Here is a 19,585-nt window from a genome sequence, read left to right as displayed (position 1 = left end):
TAGCATTTCAATTTTTTTTTCGCTTCCAACCTGGAACCGGTAATCGATTCGTTCACCAGGTGGAGGTCGAGCTCTATGCTTTTCTAACTAAGTCTTGTATACTCGTGAACAAAACACAATATAGGGTAGTGGGTCTATTTTCATCTCAAGAACATATAATTGTCGTACAATACTCTGGTTGATGATCGAAAGTACACGCCAGAAGAGCTGCGAAATAAAGTTGATTTGAGCTTACGGTCAGGCCGACTGTAACTTTAGGTATCCGGTAGTATACACATAAACAAACCGTTCACCCCTTCGGTACCCGTCGTAGGAATAGGTTGGTCATATCTGCTTCAGTCTAGTATGACAACAAACCGGCATAAATATTCAAAACAAAAATAGAATCTGGCGAAAAACTCTATAATGACGACTTCAACGGGTTGCCAGATTACACGAGTAAAACTCGTGCCACAGCTAATTAACGGCGACAAAAGGTATTTTTGCTTATCAAACAAATTCGAAAGTTCCAGACCGGTATCCGATTCGGAATCAAAAATCCTCTACTATAGGAATAGAGACAACCGGTTTGCTCATCAAATCATAATATTTGATTCATCCGAAAATTTACAACGATCAAAAAAATGCACAACACATCGCTAGACATTAAAACAATAAAATATTTGACAAAAGACATAAATTTACCGCGGGAACCATTCTTTACCCAACTATCATCTGATAATGTTCGTCAGCGTTGACGCAAACAACTGTCTAGGGGTTCCCAACGTCAAGGTTACCACTACCGACCCCGGCAGTAACCAACAGCCGACACCAAGTAGTCCGAAGCTCTTGTTCCATAATGTGAATAAACGAGCAAATAAACCGTGCCACAGTCGGAATGCTATAGACCATAAAGCGTCAAATAATAGTCAAACATCACATGGCACCGAATTGTTAGGCACACCAGAGCACGAAAACCCGCCGAAAGTGCCAACGTACAATGACGCAGGTAAATTGTGATTTGATTATGACCTCAGAGGCTAAGCCGGCGAGTTAAATGCGGCGAGCAAGTGGTTAAATATCCATAATCAAACAGTGATCAACAGGGCAAATAGGAGAAATAACGTCAAATATTTACGTTGTCGGGATTTCGATTTATGAACTACTTGTAGTCGGGAAGATTTGGGAGATTTGATGATTTTTCAGTTGCGAAACGAGACCCTGTAAGATATCCTGTTTGTTACAAAAAAGATCCATGAAGGTAACGTATTTGTTACATTTCTTATCACGTCAACGGGAATGTTATCGTGTAATTCAAGATAACATTTTTGGCAATGTTATATGAGCCGTTGAGAGCAAAAGTGGTACATGTGCCATTTTTACACTTTTTGTTTGTTTTTGCATAAATTGATGCAGAACGCAATAATGTACTAGAATATCCCAAAAAACCGAGATCTGATAACCTAAACCAAAGTTATAGCCAACACAATTTTTGGTAATTAACATAATCACCATTTCGTTGAGAGCAAAAGTGGTCCAGTCTGTGCATGTTAGATGAAGTGTAAGTCGAGGATCTTAGGATATAAAACAATCATGTCATCAGCAAAGTTGGTCAAGTGATTGAGTACTTTCAGATGAAGATCTGTCTGCTTTGGAATTTTCTCACTACGTGGCGCTAGTGTACCTGTGACTATTTTGTAACAGAAAGCAGTTTACCTATTTCAGTAGCAACTCTTATACTGGTACCAAATACATATACACTAGCGCCACGAAGAGACAGAATTTCTCAACAAACAGATCATCATTCTATTGTACTCAATCACTTGGACAACTCTGCTGAAGACATGAATGTCCTATTTCCTAAGATTAGAGAGCTATAATGCATCCTTCATGCTCACACGGGACATGTACCACTTTTGCTCTCAACGTTTTCCGGTTGTCATTATTTTTCCCATAGAACAAAATTGGTACAGTTTTTCCATTGAAGTTTGTGTAAGTTTCTCAACCAGAACTCGTTATGCTTTCATGTACCGCCTTTTGAAACCTTTTCAGGAATGATTTAGTGAAGTTATGTTGAAAAAAATTGTTGAAAATTATTTACTATTTGAGTGTTTTCGTTTATCGCGTCACTTTTGCTCTCAACGGCTCATATAGCGTGTTCGACATGTGATCTGTTGACATTTTTGTGGATAACTGAGAGCTTCTGCAAGAAACTTTTTATACACTTCGGATATTTGATCATTCACTATTTTTTTAAAGAATATCTATATAATAATTCAGGCACTTTTATCACATTGGCGTGCGACAACACCGTCTTACATCGGATAGCACCTCGGCTACGTGATATCGCGTTTCGCGAATACCAATAAAAACCTGATTTGCAGCAGTTGGTAGCACGGCCAAAGTACATTTGACGCAACTTTACGAATTTTGCAATTCACCCTGCATGCGAAAAAGAAGGAAGGAAATATTTTTGCTTTTGTTATCCCACATATTTTGACAATTGCATATAAGAGTTCGCGTTGGTGCGAGTTAACTAGGGGACATCTCTATCCTAATCCTTCTCTTTTCAATTACCAAACGAATGTCAAACCATATCATCTCACTGTCGTGTGAACACCCGAAGTGATATCCGATATCAGGTGATATGCGGCATAGTCTGAACAAGGCATTAGGCCGTGAGCAAAGTACATTGAAGGTTTTCTTGTTACCGAAACCCAACGGATTTTATTTTCCAAATTCATCTTTTCGCTCGCATTTAGGATATCACGATGCTCTCACAGACCGTTATTATAAAAAAATGCACCAAAGAATCTGAGTATACCATTCGATTCGTTTTGACGTCCAGAACCTCTGGTGAAAATTTCAAAATCATCGTACGGTACATTTTTGAGCAATGCCCTTTTGAAGGTCGTAAAGTACAAAAATAAAAACGACGAAATACTTGTTATATTAACAAGGTACTAACACCTCAAAAAATAATTACAAAAATGATCTGACAGATCCAGGGCTGGTAGCGGGTCTCTTTTTAGAGACTTGGTCTATATTTTAAAGCTAGTCTCTAAAAAATCTCTTTTTTCAACGATAGGTCTCTAAAGTCTCTTTTTTCTTCTAAAATGGTCTCTTTTTCACCTAAAAGTCTCTTTTCCGATTTCTCGTTCAAATTATCTGACGATGTTGGAAGGAGTATCTGTTGTGCTACAGGAAATTCAAGAAAATATCCTTGAAAAAAGAAGACTCTCATCCCAAGCTATTTTTTCGAAGCGATTAAAAAAGTAGTGCCAGTGTGCTGGAAGTACGTTGCTTTTATGATGCAGAAGCAAATTCCAGGTACATTCCGTTTCGGAATTTGAACTTCTGTTTTTATTTGACACAGATTTCGCAACCTACCGTTATATTGCGGGGTTAGCACTACGATACTAAAAGTCTCTTTTCCGAACTGAATATCGAACCTACGACGACTGGCTTGTTAGAACAGCAACGTACCTCGAGACCAGCTGGGAGCCTTTTATGGTGCAAATCCCGGAAACTAAACATTCAAACAATTTGGAAACCATAGTAATAATTTACAGGGTGGCCACTCTCTTCAGCTTCATTTGTTGAACCATTTCTGAAAAAATATCAACTTGAGAATCTGTAAGCCAATTGGCTGGATCCTCTCTGTTATGGAAAACCTGGTTGTTGCTTTCAACTAAAATAGACAGCAATTTAGTAGCTAGACCTGCAAAATCAAACTTAACGGATAAATATATTTTGCTGTTTCTTACCAGCTGTAAGTATCGGAGGCTCGCTATTGGCTGTTTCGGTTGCTAACGATTTTTTTGGATACACGAGCCATTGATACGCACCGGCTCGCGAGAGTAAAGAGCGGTTTTTGAGCGCCTCGAAACTGATCGTTCGCCCGAAACCGAAGTTTACCGAAACAACACGATTTGTGTGTATACACGCAAAAGTTCAAGCTTACATCATCCGATGTATCCTCTCAAAACGCACATTAAATGCTCTGAATTTTCCACAACAAATGTGTCAAAAGGATAACGCAACAGTTTCATAAGACCATTTTACGAACTGACAGGTGTCACGGATCGTGCTGATGTTGATGATGCTTTTACGTGCGTTATGTCAGCGGTTCCGTGTTTTCTGTCAAAATTTCATTCATGAATTCAGTTCAGAAACGTCTTGTAAAATGGTCTATATGTATAATATACACAAAGTCGTGATGTTTCGAGGGCAAATGATCAGTTTTGGGGCGCTCAAAAAACCGCTGGTAACTTTCGCGAGTCGGTGCGTATCAAAGGCTCGTGCATCCCTAATCACCGTCAGCAACCGAAAACGGCCGATAGCGAGCCTTGTTGCAATAGAATTTACTCACGCTAGTGCCAGCAACGTGGAACCGAATGCATATGAATAAAACCAGAGTCATCGTTAAATGCAAAATGTTTTAAACAAATCCAATGTCTTTTTAATTGTTATTGATTCGATGATGTTTTTGAATGACCGGATTCATGATAGTGAATCGATCAGTTCATATTTGCGCTAACCTACTCAGTATCAAAATCATCAGTATTGATTCCTGCTGCACTTCTTAAACGATAGCAGCATTCTGAAAATATCTAGGGAGAGACAACTGGGTATAGATTTGCATCCACTTTGGGAACCACTCGCTGATTGGCTGAAATTTAAAACCCCGAGTGCGTTAAAATTTATCATCAGGCTTGCTGGCAGTGTTGCTGAGCAACATTGTTCGTTGTTTTGATTTATGTTTTTAATGATGTCACCTGTTACAATCTAAAATAATTTCAAGTGAACATTAAAAAAAAATCACAGGAAGGTTGTGTGCAAAGCCACGACCGCAAGGTTGAAGTAGAATACTTTTACAAGAAAGATAACCCGGCTGCTTACGTGTCAGTCATTTTTCCTAGTAAATAAATGTTGACCGCTCATTGGCAGTATTGAAAATTCTGTGCAAACGAAGTTGAAGTACTACTCAATTTCAGTTTGCACATATAAATACGACCTCACTGAACAGGAAAAGTACAAACTCTTTGCGGCGCAAACAAGTTTCAACAGTCAGAGTTATATGTACATGTGAATTCAAATTAAGACAATTAACTTTTGGTTAAAGCTCAGAACAAGAAAATATTAAATCTTCAATTCATTTGTTTGGTTGTCCTAAAAATGGTTCGATTTCTCCTACCACTAGTAGAAGGCCCTTCTCCAGCGTCCCAACCAGAGGTTGGACACGTGTTACCTCTGGCTGATTTCAAATTGACCTCCGTACTGGTACTTGGTTTCTTCGATGCACTTCCCCAATGCTGGTCCTTCGCGCGTTTCCGAGCATCACGCTTGTATTTCGCGTTCATCTATTTAGACATAGCACTGAATACACTTCCGATGGATATCTCAATAAATGCAATAAATGCACTCGTAGCTTCTTACCCGAGAATAATAAAACACTTCCAAGAAATGTTGCACTACTGCCCATAATTAAAAAATTGGCTTATATGCCGTAGGCATCAAATCGAGAAAAACGCCTTTGAAAGTTTTTTATCGGTACAACATATTTTGACTGCTCATGACAACTTTTTTATTGAGTATGTCACCCTTCATATATGCTGGACCCTTGCCGTTGAGTTGAAACAGAGAAATCTGTAGAAAAATTCCATCCGCCACATATTTTTAACACAGTAGCCGTTTTTTCAATTATAAACGAAAGGTCAATTGACAAAACGGTGTGCAATTCGGCTAATTTCCATACGATGTGAATTATATCGTACTCGTTGGTGATGCGAATGGTTTTAAATTCAATAAAACAACACGGAAGCAGAAGTGAGGATGAAAAGGACGACGAGACAATTGTTACGTGCGGCAATATAATAATATAACGAAAATATTATTATTCATGGTAATCTCACAATCCACTTTCCTATTTTTCTCATCAAATCCAAAATGAAATCTGAATCTTATCTTTATTAATAATACTCCTAATCAAAGAGCTAAATATCATTTTTTTTCAAATGTGAAGGTTTATGACAGAAGGAACAGTCACACGTTTTGATCATTGGGTTTCGCAGTACAACAAATAAATTCTTGTAGCATCAAATATTCTTCGTGAAAAAGTCAAATTTGATGCAATGGCCTTACGATCGCTCACCTGTCGCCAGTAACCACCAAGCTACAACACACTTTCGAAAGTTAGAAGAAACACAGTTCAGTAATAATACACTGGTTCGTGAACATGCCACAGGTTCAAATTGGATATTAGATATTAGCCAAATTCTCAATTATTCTGGATATTAGCCAAAATTGTTTCACGTTTGCTGCCTTCCCAAATGCATTTTTTGACAATCGGCTTCCGTAGGGAGCTTGTTTAGGGTGTGTACCATCACGAGAAACTGTTTTCTCGATTTTGGTAAAAATGGCGTACTAGCCAATTTTTGAATTATGGGCAGGACTAGTAAAAAGACAATTTCCACGTGTTGTAACGTGCTAGAGCACGAAATCTATGTCTGTGATAGGGAACCTTCACGTTCACGAGGCATGACTGGAGAAACGCGTCTAATAATGCGGTAAAATTTTTAATGTCTTTTTGTGCAAATTATTGTACTCAGACAAAAACCTGTTTTGAATTGGATGAATTTTTAGTGAATAAACGTTAACCGTTTGTTATTCGAAGTTGGTCATGCTGATCGCAGCCTTTGCGCTGCCCCCACAGTGGGGAGTTTACTAAATAAAGTAAAAATTAGACAACTACAACAGAATTTGATTGCATCCCGCACAGAATGTCTGCTTGTGTTGATGCCAGAAAATTATTAACCTTCAATTATTTTTTTATTTGCCTTGAAAAAAGCATTTTGCGGTTCAAAATCGGTTGCTAATTACAACCTTTGAGCTGCCCTAACATTGGTGGAATTAAGATACACGGACAACATGCACTGTGGAAGCTATTTCACATTCAGTAAATTAGACGGGTGCGACAAATTTGAATTGCTAGGATGCAACACAGAATGCTTGCTTGCGTTGACAAAAACTTTTAACTTTCAATGACTTGTTTATTTGCCTTGAAAAAAGCATTTTGATTTCCGAAATTGGATTTCCTGATGGCAATCTTCATGCTGCCCCAACACGGGGGGAATAATGGCTGTCTGGCGACACACGCTGAGAAAAACCTCGCTGCTCCTGAGACGTGGTGACCAACCACAGGGCTAGTGCTGCTGCTAAGGAAGGACGACTGCTGTTGTCGCTGTCTAGAACTATAATGAGCGGCTCCGGCTGAAACAGGCTCTTATATAGGCCAAATAGCATGTTTTATATTGCAAGGTATATGATCCTGTCGACCGTGCTTGGGAAGCAAGCATATAACGACCAATCAGAGGTCGAATTTTTCGTTTTGACAATGCTTGACTATTTTCAATAGTACAATAGTGTGAATAATAAAATTACAATTATCTTATTTTGGGAAGAATCTTAGAAGATTTTCCAATCTATTGCTGCAAGAACGAAGGAAATCCATCGAATACTAACCGATTTATTAGAATTGGAAATTGGACATATTTTTCACTTTTTTCGGTTTTAGATTTTCATTTCACATCCCTATGTAGCCGAACTTCCTGAGAGAAGTATTCTACTTCAAAAGTACGAAGCGTACAAATACGGGCGTAGTAAGAGATCCGACATGGATCATCACTAAAATCAATTACCAAAAGATCCAAAAGTGCGCAAGGAGTTATTACGGTTTTGCGTGAAGCATAAAAACAGCATACCGCTGCTCAATGTCGGGAGTAAATAGTGTAGTAGTGTGAGCTTATTTCTATCCGTTCTGGATTAAGTTTTGAACATACCTGTTGAGGCATATTGCTTGTGCGGAGAGTACAATTCAAATGGGCCATTGAATGAATCATAATCATTGATGGATGACACGTTCGATTTTAAGTATATCAAAGATGCAGAATCTCCGGTAACCCTCAGACGGTTAAACTATCGCCTACAGGAGGAATTGTGCATAATGGTGATAAATAGCATTAAAATATTCAAGTATTTTTCGAGTGAATGACATCACTTACGAAAAATACAACAGGGATCATCGAGGTGGATGAGGAAGAATAGTAAGAAGCCTGATGTCGCCCCTTAGGAAAATATTACCAATACCTAAGACAAGACGCGAAAGCTGGCTTCTTATTTTTCTTTTCGTAACGGCCGTCATCTCCGTCGATATTTCTTTGAACGTTCCATACCGTTGATGCCACAATGATTATTTTTTACAACTTCTGCAAGTAAATGAAAATAAAACAAATTAAAATTGCAATATATAGGCGGATAATACTCAATTTTTATTTATTTTTTTATGTTCAATAAAGCATACTTCTACTATCAAATTTCTTCTTCCTAAGTTTCTTAGTACCCAAATTTTTTCTTCCTAAGTTTCTTGGTACCCAATTTTTTTCTTCCTAAGTTTCTTGAACTTCAACCAAAATAGTAAAAAACGAATAATCAATGCATTTTTAAAGTTATAACAGTGAAATACATTACTCGGTAATATCATGTACCTTGCATACTTTTGCATCATTATTTATGAACAATTATAATAGCTAAATTATGACTCTCCAGCATCACTGCTTTACAGTGAAAAGTAACCTCGTTGTATTTTCTACGTGACTATTGCGTTATCGGATTCAGCCAATCAGCAGCCGGTTCAAATTGGTTGCATGTAACGGTGACCAGCTGTCGCGTCTTGTCTTAAACCAATTCGGGTTATTCGCGTTGAAAGAGATTTTGAAGGCTGTTCGCACCTACGTGAACACTCATATGTACAATTGTCAAAATGTGCGTGATGACAAGTTGTTTTTCGAGCAGTTGCAGACATTTTTCAAAAACATCTGGCATCTCTGCGCACAGTCCAACTTTTTCGTGTATGATATATATTCTGATTTTGATCTCTGTCAATGTATTCCTTGTACAACTTTTGCGTTATGCGTTTCACGCATTCGTTGTGCGAAGTCAGAGCAAATTCTGTGCGAATTGAAGAACATATTGGATGATTAAAGCTTGAACTTTTGCGTGTACACACTCGCAAAGTCTTGAAATTTGACATCCATAACAAAAGCATTGGAAGCACAACGGTAAGTTAACAACAAAAAAATGAAAGAAACAAATAAGCGCCTAAGGCGAGGATTGCGAACAATTTGGAGATAAAAAGAACGAAAATTGGGCAGGACTCTATGTAGAAACTTGTCAGAGTCGACGAATATAGTTTTCATAGTTTTCTAACACTGTTTTTTCGTTATTTTCAATGATAAAACAACGGAAAAATTAAAGAAATATTTGGTTGGTCACCCCGTTGGACGTTTGTATTGCCTTTCTTAATACAATCATTTTGTATTCTAAAATTTACAGGCCAATAGATTTTTTTTTGCTTCTTAGTCAGAATTTCCTCTTTATGAATTTTCTTTATGGTCACTTTTTGGTCTCCATTCGGTTTCTTTTTGGTCTCCTTTTTCAGACATTTGGTCTCTAAAGTTCCTATTTTTGAGTCACTCAGTCGCTACCAGCTCTGCAGATCGAAAAAATGATTCGTTTTTTTTCGTCGTTTGCTTTAAAACGCTCCATTTAGTTGCCGATACATTACTATTCTATGCACAATTTCATACTATCACCAAATGATAAGAAGCTTCAGGTATTACCACTTAATCCGTCCAACGCTATGGTTATTGTCAACCCATTTAAAACTTTTGTCCATTTCACGGAGCGGTGAAACTCACCCAACTTTACAAGGTCGGTTTGTCCTGCTACAAAAAAATAGGTACCGTAAACTGGGGTGACTTTGATCACCAGGGTGACTTTGATCACTGTACCTCTTTTTTGAAAATGTGGTAAAAAGCGCTCGTAGTGCTTGGGACTTGTCGTAATCTTCACTCAATGCGTGGATATATGTTCGCATTGCTACTACTCATGCATTTCCTGCTATTTAAAGAGTGTTTTTCATGCTAAAATATTAAATGAAAATAAAGTGTATTTTTGGCGATTTTTGTTGCATACAAACAATCGGTTCAAGCAGATTCAAAACAACAAGTTGCAATACGTAAAGTTTTTTTTATTTTGTTCCCAGATAAGTTCTCAAGATGAACAAATGTTATAACAATACATTTTATTGTTATTTTTGCAAGTTTTTCCTTAAAGACAATGTTAAGTCCCAATATTCTCCACAGTGTATTACATATTTCTTCTTAACAAAAACCCAAGACGTGAAGTAACATGCAAATTTGGCCAATTTCACAAGTCATATTCCTCGTGGACTAGTTTTTGATGATTTTAGACCACCTTCTCTCTCAGTGGATAACAATTCATATATATTCTAAAAATTTGTTTGAATCTCGTACATTAGCCATTATAAACTGTTCACGTAGAATGTGAATGGCCCCCAAATTGCTTTCCATATTTATAAACTCGTTTAAGCCGGTTAAGGCTGTTCAATTTAGTGAAAGTAGCAAGGTGTTACACCAAATTCGTCAAAATAATGGAGTGATCAAAGTCACCCCGGAATGATGATTGGTGTAAAAGTTTTAAAGCATATTTCAAAACAGCAAAAATGTTGCTAAACTTTTGAAGTAGTGACTGAATCTTTTTCAATGCATGCCAGTACTTATTTTAAAAATATCGAAAAATATTGTTATCAGTATGTTCTGAAAATATTTGAGATACAATCAAAAAAGTGATCAAAGTCACCCCAGTTTACGGTACCGTACTGCATCAAACTTCGAACTTTTAAGCTATGATGTAACTTCTTGCACTAAAAAATTACCGAGAAATGTTTCTAGTCGATCTTAACGGTTTGGCATGTTGGTTATTTTGTTTTTGTTGCAATTAAGTGCTATTTATAACGATTTAAACATGTTTTGAATATGAAAATAACGAGAATTCAGAACTCGGCTTTGATTCAAATTTCGAACACTTCAACATAATCGCTAAGAGATAGATAGGCAAACTGTCTGAATACTGACTGTCACTTTCAATGCCATTTTCAACGCCTGCTGATTCCCTGGAAGTGGCCCTACAGTCAAAAGTTATACATCACTGGGTGAAGGACACTCCAAGGAACGAAATGGTGTATACTGCCGTTCCAAGCATAGTTGTCCCATGTTCTACGCAAACCTTGTGCACGCTGGGACAATTATGTTCGGAACGGCAGTATAATAGTCATACTATTTATTAAACTAGCCATAATAATTCGGTTTTTATTCTGAAACGTTCGAAGTTTAAATCAAAACGGTACTAGAATAATGACTTAATAGTTTTTGCAACAACTTCAGCAACACACAGTTTTTTGCTTAACATTACTTTGTTACCAAACAGACTCCATACAATCTTTACTGCAATGCGTTCAGAACTAATGTGAACTTAACTTTCGTTTCAGACTTGGCCGCCACATCGCAAAAAATCCATGGCGTACGATAGTGATAAGCTGGCTGGTGGTTGCCTGCTGTAGTCTAGGCTTCTTTCAGTTTCACAAGGAGAAGAGCCCCATGAAGCTGTGGATTCCTCACAATTCCAAGTTTCTGCACGACACAAACTGGCTGACCGAGCACTTCGAGGAAGGAAACCGCATAGAAACGGTAATGCTCACGGCTCCGGACGTACTGACGCCTGAGGTTCTACAACAGCTAGCCTCCATCACGGAGGAGGTTGTAGCACTGGAAGCGTCCGATACCAAAGGCAGAAGCTACACGTGGAAGAATGTCTGTTTCAAGTAATTCTTTTTCTAGATTTCCTACATTTTCAAAAACCACTCAATCTTTAATATTTTCCAGAGTTCCTTTAATAGCCGAATATACCGCGAATACCCGCCGTAAGCGTGAAGACCTTTCTAACGGCACCACCACGACGAAACGCCCAAAGAAGTCCAAACCATTCTTCAATCCGAGCGTAGATCTACCATCCTTTATGTACTGTCCGATGATTGACAAACTACCGATCGGTTGTATGGAGTTTAGTATACTAGAACTGTGGAAGTACGACCGCGATGTGATTGCACAACTGACGAAGGAGCAAATCGTAGAGAAACTGAACAAAACGAAAATAAGCCCAGTTACGGGTCACACCGTAGATTTCACTGAACTGCTCGGAGGAGTCGAACGCGATTGGAGTGGACGAATCGTTTCTGCTAGCTCCGTGAAGACAAACTGGATGCTGCATGTTAACTTTTCCGAAGTGGATCTTGACGTGAGTGGCAACATTGCTGGCACGGAAGATTGGGTAACGGAGGGTGCATTGGCCTGGGAAGCTGCATTTTTGGACAGGCTGCACGTTATCAAGGATAACTACACACACGGGGATACCGATCTGTTTTACGCAGCGGGCCGCAGCTATGGAGATATCAGTGCAGATTCCATGTTTAAAGATATTGATAAACTATTGATTGGGGGAGTGCTTATGTTTATCTATATGCAGCTGGTGCTTTCGAGATTCAGTTGGACGGAATTTCGGGTCTGAATTCAATTACTATCCAAATCTCGTATTCCTAACGATTTGTATCTTCTAGATTATCCTGGGTTCAATTGGGTTACTGAACATCTTGATGGGATTCGTAGCTGGCTGCGGTATTGTGGCTGCTTTGGGAGTTTCATACGGACCCGTCCACACCTGTTTACCATTTCTTCTGATGGGACTTGGAGTTGATGACATGTTCGTCATGATGGCTTGCTATAGAAAAGTTCAAGAAGCTCATTCCCATCTTCCTCTACCGGAACGTATGGGTTTGATGTTGAAGCACGCGGGTGCTTCTATTACAGTGACATCGCTAACCGATATCGTCGCATTTGCAGTAGGTTCGATAACCGTAATGCCATCACTGCAGTCGTTTTGTATCTACGCAGCAGCAGGAGTACTCATGATGTACTGCTTCGTAATTACATTCTATGTTGCTATCTTCACTTTGGATGAACAACGTGTTGCTGCCCGGAGAAATTCTTTCGCTCCTTGGATAATTCATGGTGAAAAATCTACCAAACTATGGTGCCAGTATAACCTCATGTATCGCTTCATTGACGCCGTTTATTCCAAAATAATTCTCACGAAAGTTGGTAAAACTTTGATCATCGTCGCTGTTATCACTATGACCGGTTTGAATATACAAAGTTTGCTGAAACTGCGTCAGAAATTCGACCCAAACTGGTTTATTCCAGAGGATACATATTTTAGCAAATTTATTACCAAAAACAAGGAACAGTACCCTAATAGCGGCTTTGAGGCTAGCCTACTGTTCGGAGACTACAACTATACCGCTCACATGAAAGACTTGATCCAGCTTACGAAAGAACTAGAGAACCGTACCGATATCCTAAACAGTGTTAGCTCCTGGGCTGTACCTTTTCAAGACTTTGTGTATACTTATTATGATATAGGTATAACAACTATTTTTCCGAAATACAGCACAACTAAATATTCTTTTTTCAGATGTCGATGAAGAGGAACTGAGTGACAAGAAGTTCCGTGACTATCTATCGAAGTTTCTCTTCAGCCATGATGGTGGCCGTTTTCAGATGAATTTCAAGTTCAAAACGAAACTAAAGTGTGGCAAACCAGCTCCGAATATCACGGTCACCACGATTGATTTTCGATTCCGTCCGTTCAAAGAGCGTGACGAATACCTGCCAGCAAAGCATGCCGTAGAGAGTATGCTCGCGACTAACCGCATCAACAACGAGGATCACTTCAGTACGCTGTGGGCAAAGATTTTTGCCAACTGGGTTACCGACGAAATCATTGACACGGAAATCTACCGAAACCTCGCCATCGCTATGGTTGGTGTGATGTTCTGTACCGGTGCACTGATCGTCAATCCGCAGATCTGCTTCTGGATCTTCATCTGCGTGCTGCTGACTTTGGTTAACGTCGGTGGTTTCATGGAACGGTGGGGTCTTACGTTAGACCTTGTGTCGTGCATCGGACTCCAGCTGGCTGTAGGTCTGTGCGTAGATTACGCAGCACATATTGGGCACACATTCCTGACAATCGGTAATGGCAATCGCAATAAGCGTGCACTAGAAACGGTCCTTCACATCGGTGCAGCCGTTTTATATGGAGGTGGTTCCACAGTCCTTTCGCTCAGCGTGCTTTCCGGTTCCCAAGCGTATACTTATCGTACATTCTTCAAAATATTTCTGTTGGTAATTTTGCTTGGCCTATTTCACGGCTTGGTGTTACTACCTGTGATCCTTAGTCTGGTTGGACCTCCCCCTTACAGTGGTTTTGTGACCGATTCAAACAACATGCCCAACGAATATGAAAAAGAAATGACGCTTGTTAACAACGATCGGAAATGGTTTAACCGACCGAATTGTAGTCTAGTTCTAAACGAAGAGGAGCAACAGCCTATGAAGGAGGATACTTTAGCATAAACATTTAAAGAATGAAAATTTATACAATAGCGTCCCCATGACTCATTGCACCGAGTGCACAAAACTAACAATATCGCGAATCCCCTCGCCATAAGCACTAACTTTTATTACGCTCTAACGCACGCCAACGGCTTCAGGAAGCCATTGTGATCTTAATCAGTAGATAATTTAAGTATTTTTATAAAGTAGTTATAACCTGGTGAAACAGGATGAAAACAGATGGAATGAAGCGTGGTTATTAACAAATCCGAAATATTTGTCACCCTTAAGTATCCATGTGCATAAACCTCTTTATTTTCCATCTTACACACGAAAGTCAAGAAAAGACTTTGCCAGCTTAAATCAAGACTCTTTGCCAATAGGATTATCTTATGGATAGTTATTCAATTATTTAGTATGCGCTGCAGAGAGTGAGATCGAGGACCTCGTCGTCTATGGCGTTAGTAAAAGTGGGGCTGTTCCCTACATTGCATATATCAACCTCGTTGGAAGTAAGATATTCAAGAAGGTATTCTTCCCTGTTGATGGTATCCGAGCTGCCCCAAATCGTGTGGTGAGCATTCGCATCGCATCCGATAATGAACGGCTTATTGACTGCTTTGCAGTACCACACGAGTGCGCAGACACCAGGAGGCGGAACATCAGAGCACTTTTTAGCAATTCTGAGCTCAATTTGGGATCATTTTCTATTTTGGCTTTTTCTAGCCTTTAGAAACACTTTTTAGCGATTTTGAGCTCAATTTGGGATCATTTTCTATTTTGGCTTATTTTGGTATTTAGAAGCACTTTTCAGCGATTCTGAGCTTAATTTGGAATCATTTTCTATTTTGGCTTTTAGGAGGGGTTTTAAGGGGGACCCTACTCTAGAAGGTCGAAAAATCATGAATTTTCATATTTTTTTTGGCTGTCTAGAGTAAAGTGAAGTGTTTGGCTATTTTGGCTATTGATTAAGGTATATTTGAAGATGTATTTTTCATGTCGTGAATGTAAATATAGTGAGTATTACACGGTTGGCAGCTGGGAACGTGGATGCTCTCTCTAAATCAGTACCTAACTGGTGGTAAGTTTTTCTTAGCTTCTAGTAGACCGATCGGGCTGAAATTTTTTTTCAGTATATAGAAACATATTATCTATCTTGTTACGTAGCCGTTTTTGAAATTCCAAAAATTGCGAAAATGGCGGCCATTTTAGTAAAAAAAAATTGTTTTTTTCTATGAAAAATCACTATTTAAAAAATCATAAAACATTGAAAAACTCAGATATCAAAAAACGGCTACGTAACAAGTTAGATAATCCATTTTTACATGTTAAAAAAATTCAGCAAAATCGGTTCAGTAGATTTTTTTTTTTTTTGTTCTCGCTTATTTTCCGTCGGTCTAGTTCCGCCACTGTTGTGGCCAATCACCGACGCCCAGGGAGGCGACTCCACACCTAGGACCCTAACTCACGATCCGTTTATTAACGGACCGGCGCCAACGGCTTTACTTCCTCATGCGATGGAAGGCGTGATCCCAGAGATTTTTCGCCTCAGAAAATCTCCCGGTGTCGGCTAGGACTGAATCTAGACCAGTTGGGTTGGTTGTGAATGGATCACGCCACCTCACAACCATCGACACCTATGTCGGCGGTGGGATTCGAACCCAGGCGTCGAGCGTGGTTGGCGGAGACGTTACCAACCACACTAGGCCCCTGCTTTAGGTTCAGTAGATGCTGAGAAAAATTTACCACCAGTTGAAAAAACATGGTTTCGAGAGAAACGCTGCTTACAGCGTAATCCTCACTATATTTGTATCCAGAACGTGCAAAATATATCTTCAAATATACCTTAATCAATAACCACAATATCCGAACACATCACTCTACTCTAAGCATCCGAAAAAAAATACGAAAATTTATTATTTTTCGACTTTCCAGAGTAGGGTTCCCCTTTTAAGTGATTCTGAGCTGAATATGGGATCATTTTCTATTTCAGCTTTTTCTGGCATTTAAAAGCACTTTTCAGCGATTCTGAGCTCAATCTGGGGTCATTTTCTTGGCTTTTCTGGCCTTTAGAACCACTTTTCGATGATTCTGAGCTTAATTTGGGATCATTTTCTATTTTGACTTTTTCTAGCCTTTAGAAACACTTTTCAGTGATTCTGAGCTTAGTTTGGAATCATTTTCTATTTTGGCTTATTTTGGCATTTAGAAGCACTTTTCGGTGATTCTAAGCTAAATTTGGGATCATTTTCTATTATGGCTTTTTCTGGCCTTTAGAAGCACTTTTCAGCAATTCTGGGCTCAATTTTAAATCATTTTCTATTTTGGCTTTTTCTGGTCTTTAGTCGCACTTTTCAGCGATTTTGAGCTTAATTTGGGATTATTTTGGCATTTAGAAGCACTTTTCGGCGATTCTAAGCTAAATTTGGGATCATTTTCTATTTTGACTTTTTCTGGCATTTAGTAGCACTTTTCAGCGATTCTGAGCTCAATCTGGGATCATTTTCTATTATGGCTTTTCCTGGCCTTTAGAAGCACTTTTCGGTGATTCTGAGCTTAATTTGGGATCATTTTCTATTTTGGCTTTTTCTGGCCTTCAGAAGCACTTTTCGGTAATTCTGAGCTTAATTTGGGATCATTTTCTATTTTGGCTTTTTCTAGCCTTTAGAAACACTTTTCAGCGATTCTGAGCTCAATTTGGGATCATTTTCTTTTTTGGCTTATTTTGGCATTTAGAAGGACTTTGCAGCGATTCTGAGCTAAATTTTGGATCATCTTCTATTTTTTCTTTTTCTGACCTTTGGAAGCACTTTTCGGCGATTCGGAGCTGAATTCGGAATTATTTTGGCATTTAGAAGCGCTTTTCGGCGATTCTAAGCTAAATTTGGGATAATTTTCTACTATGGCTTTTTCTGGCCTTTAGAAGCACTCAGCAATTCTGGGCTCTATTTGGAAACATTTTCTACTTTGGCTTTTTCTGGTCTTTAGTCGCACTTTTCGGCGATTCTGAGCTTAATCGGGATTATTTTGGCATTTAGAAGCACTTTTCGGCGATTCTAAGCTAAATTTGGGATCATTTTCTATTATGGCTTTTTCTGGCCTTTAGTCGCACTTTTCAGCGATTCTGAGCTCAATTTGAGATCTTTTTCTGTTTTGGCTTTTTCTGGCATTAAGAAGCACTTTTCGGCGATTCTGAGCTCAATCTGGAATCATTTTCTGGTCTTTAGAAGCACTTTCGTCATTTAGAAGCACTTTTCAGCGATTCTAAGCTCAATCTGGGATTATTTTCTAATTTGGCCTTTTCTGGTCTTTAGAAGCACTTTTCGGCGATTCTGAGCTCAATCTGGGATCTTTTTATATTGTCCCTGACACAAGTAAAAGAGATTTTTAAGGCTGTTCGCACTTACGTGAATTCTCATATGCAATTGTCAATTTATGTGTGAGAACAAAAGCAAAAATATTTCCAAACCAAACCAATATTAACAGAGTCGTCAGGGCCAATTTTAGACATTGCTGGCCTTTAGAAGCATTTCTCAGGGATTCTGAGCTCAATTTAGGATCATTTTCTGTTTTGGCTTTTACTGGGCTTTATAATCATGATTTTTACGCAATAATATCACATACATAAAACATACGTAACACTCAGGAAGAAATCTTTCAAAAAAGTTGGAACAAAATCAGTGGCGTAGCGTGACCGGGTGACACCCAGGGCGAAAAATTCGGGTGTCACCCCTTCTCCTCTGGGTGTCACCCCCACCACATCGCAGTGAAATCATTTTGTTATCAAAAATTGTGAGAGTTAGCACGTTCGTTTTCAATTGCACTATATCTAAAATTGGTTGAGACTATAATCTTGAGAGCAAATTTTTATAATTTTCGACGGTTAATCTCACGGATGTCACCCTTTTGAAGGTGACACGTAAGAAAATTTTCCTCATGGGTGTCACCCCCTAGAGGGACCGCCCCCTCCACCCCCACCACGCTACGCCAGTGAACAAAATGAACTACTCGAATGGTACCACGCTCCGAAGAAAATCACTGTTTAAGTTGTTTTTGGAGGCAGTGTACCTGCATTTGTCTTGTTCCAACTCGAAAAATGCTGCATTGATTTTGTAAATAACTTTTTGACAGTTCCTTATGGGATTTTCTTTGGGGCTCGATAAAGCCTAGAAAAGAAAATTCATTTTGTTCATTATTTGTCGAGCAGTTGGACAGGAAGGGGTACGGAGTACTATGGGGCAACGTGTACCAGAAAAAAACGCCAGTGTTACTTATGTCTTATGTATGTGGTCAAACCACATACATGAGACATACGTAACACTCAGGAGGAAATCTTCCAAAAAAGTTGGTACAAAATGAACTACTCGAAAGTACCAACCTCTGTAAAAAAAACCTCTGTTTGAGTAGTCCATGGAGGTTGTGTACATGCACAGCCCTGCATTTGTCTCGTTCCCACTCGAAAAATGCAGCATTGATTTTGTGAACAACTTTTTGACAGTTTCTTAAGGGATTTTGTTATGGGCTCGAGTAGAGCCGCGATGAAGAAAATTCATTCCGTTCATTTTCGTCGGGTAGTTCAAACTAGTGTTGGTACCGGGTGATGTGGGGCAAAGAGTACCAGAAAAAACGCCAGTGTTACGTATGTCTTATGTATGTGGTCGAACTGTCATTTTACACATTTCGAGCAGTTTTTTATTCTTCATTTAAAAATCGTAGGACAACAATTAACATTTTTTTTTCAAATCACGTTTAGCTCAGAGAATTATACTTTCCCAGCTGATACAATCAAAAAACCATAAAACTTGAGGACCCAATTGAAAAGTTTTGCCAAAGAAATCGAAAACGACTTGATAGTTTTTATTTAAATTGTACAAATTTTATTGAAAAGATTATATTTTCTCTTCTACATGCCCAATTGCGAGGTACACAACCCTGACTATTGCATTTGATTTTTGAAAAATAATTCATATCTCTTACTGCTGATCCTTGGTTACGTTTCTCGACGAACCGGTTGAGTTTGCCATTGAACCGGTTGCACAACGAGGTAATACTTCACATTAAAATTCACAGTCGGCCGGCCTGTGTACCAAAACACAAACACACGCTCGTTTCGCAAACGAAACAAAATTTTCAAGAAAATTTCTTCTATATGCGGCGCCTCTCAAGTTTTGCAAAACCCGTCGTCCATCTTGGAAGGCGGCTTTGCTACAGCGATGCCAGATTAGTTTTCCAAC

General features: G+C 38.9%; 1 protein-coding gene across 10 annotated transcripts in view; it reads left to right on the top strand.

The window, feature by feature from the left end:
- The window catches only part of LOC129732356 (patched domain-containing protein 3-like), a 48,316-nt gene extending 33,719 nt beyond the window's left edge, over nucleotides 1–14,597 (top strand). For all 10 annotated transcript variants that reach the window (XM_055693179.1, XM_055693184.1, XM_055693185.1 and 7 more), the window contains exons 3-6: nucleotides 11,390–11,722; nucleotides 11,784–12,459; nucleotides 12,515–13,376; nucleotides 13,429–14,597. In XM_055693179.1, coding sequence (XP_055549154.1) covers nucleotides 11,390–11,722; nucleotides 11,784–12,459; nucleotides 12,515–13,376; nucleotides 13,429–14,372 — 2,815 coding nt within the window. In that variant the 3' untranslated portion in view covers nucleotides 14,373–14,597. The remainder of the gene's footprint in view (nucleotides 1–11,389; nucleotides 11,723–11,783; nucleotides 12,460–12,514; nucleotides 13,377–13,428) is intronic.
- Nucleotides 14,598–19,585: the final 4,988 nt, after the last annotated feature.

This window comes from Wyeomyia smithii, chromosome 3, assembly GCF_029784165.1.
Source record: "Wyeomyia smithii strain HCP4-BCI-WySm-NY-G18 chromosome 3, ASM2978416v1, whole genome shotgun sequence".
NCBI lineage: Eukaryota > Metazoa > Arthropoda > Insecta > Diptera > Culicidae > Wyeomyia > Wyeomyia smithii.
The sequence above is the reverse complement of the archived record's forward strand: the minus strand, read 5'-3'. Positions and strand labels throughout refer to the sequence as shown.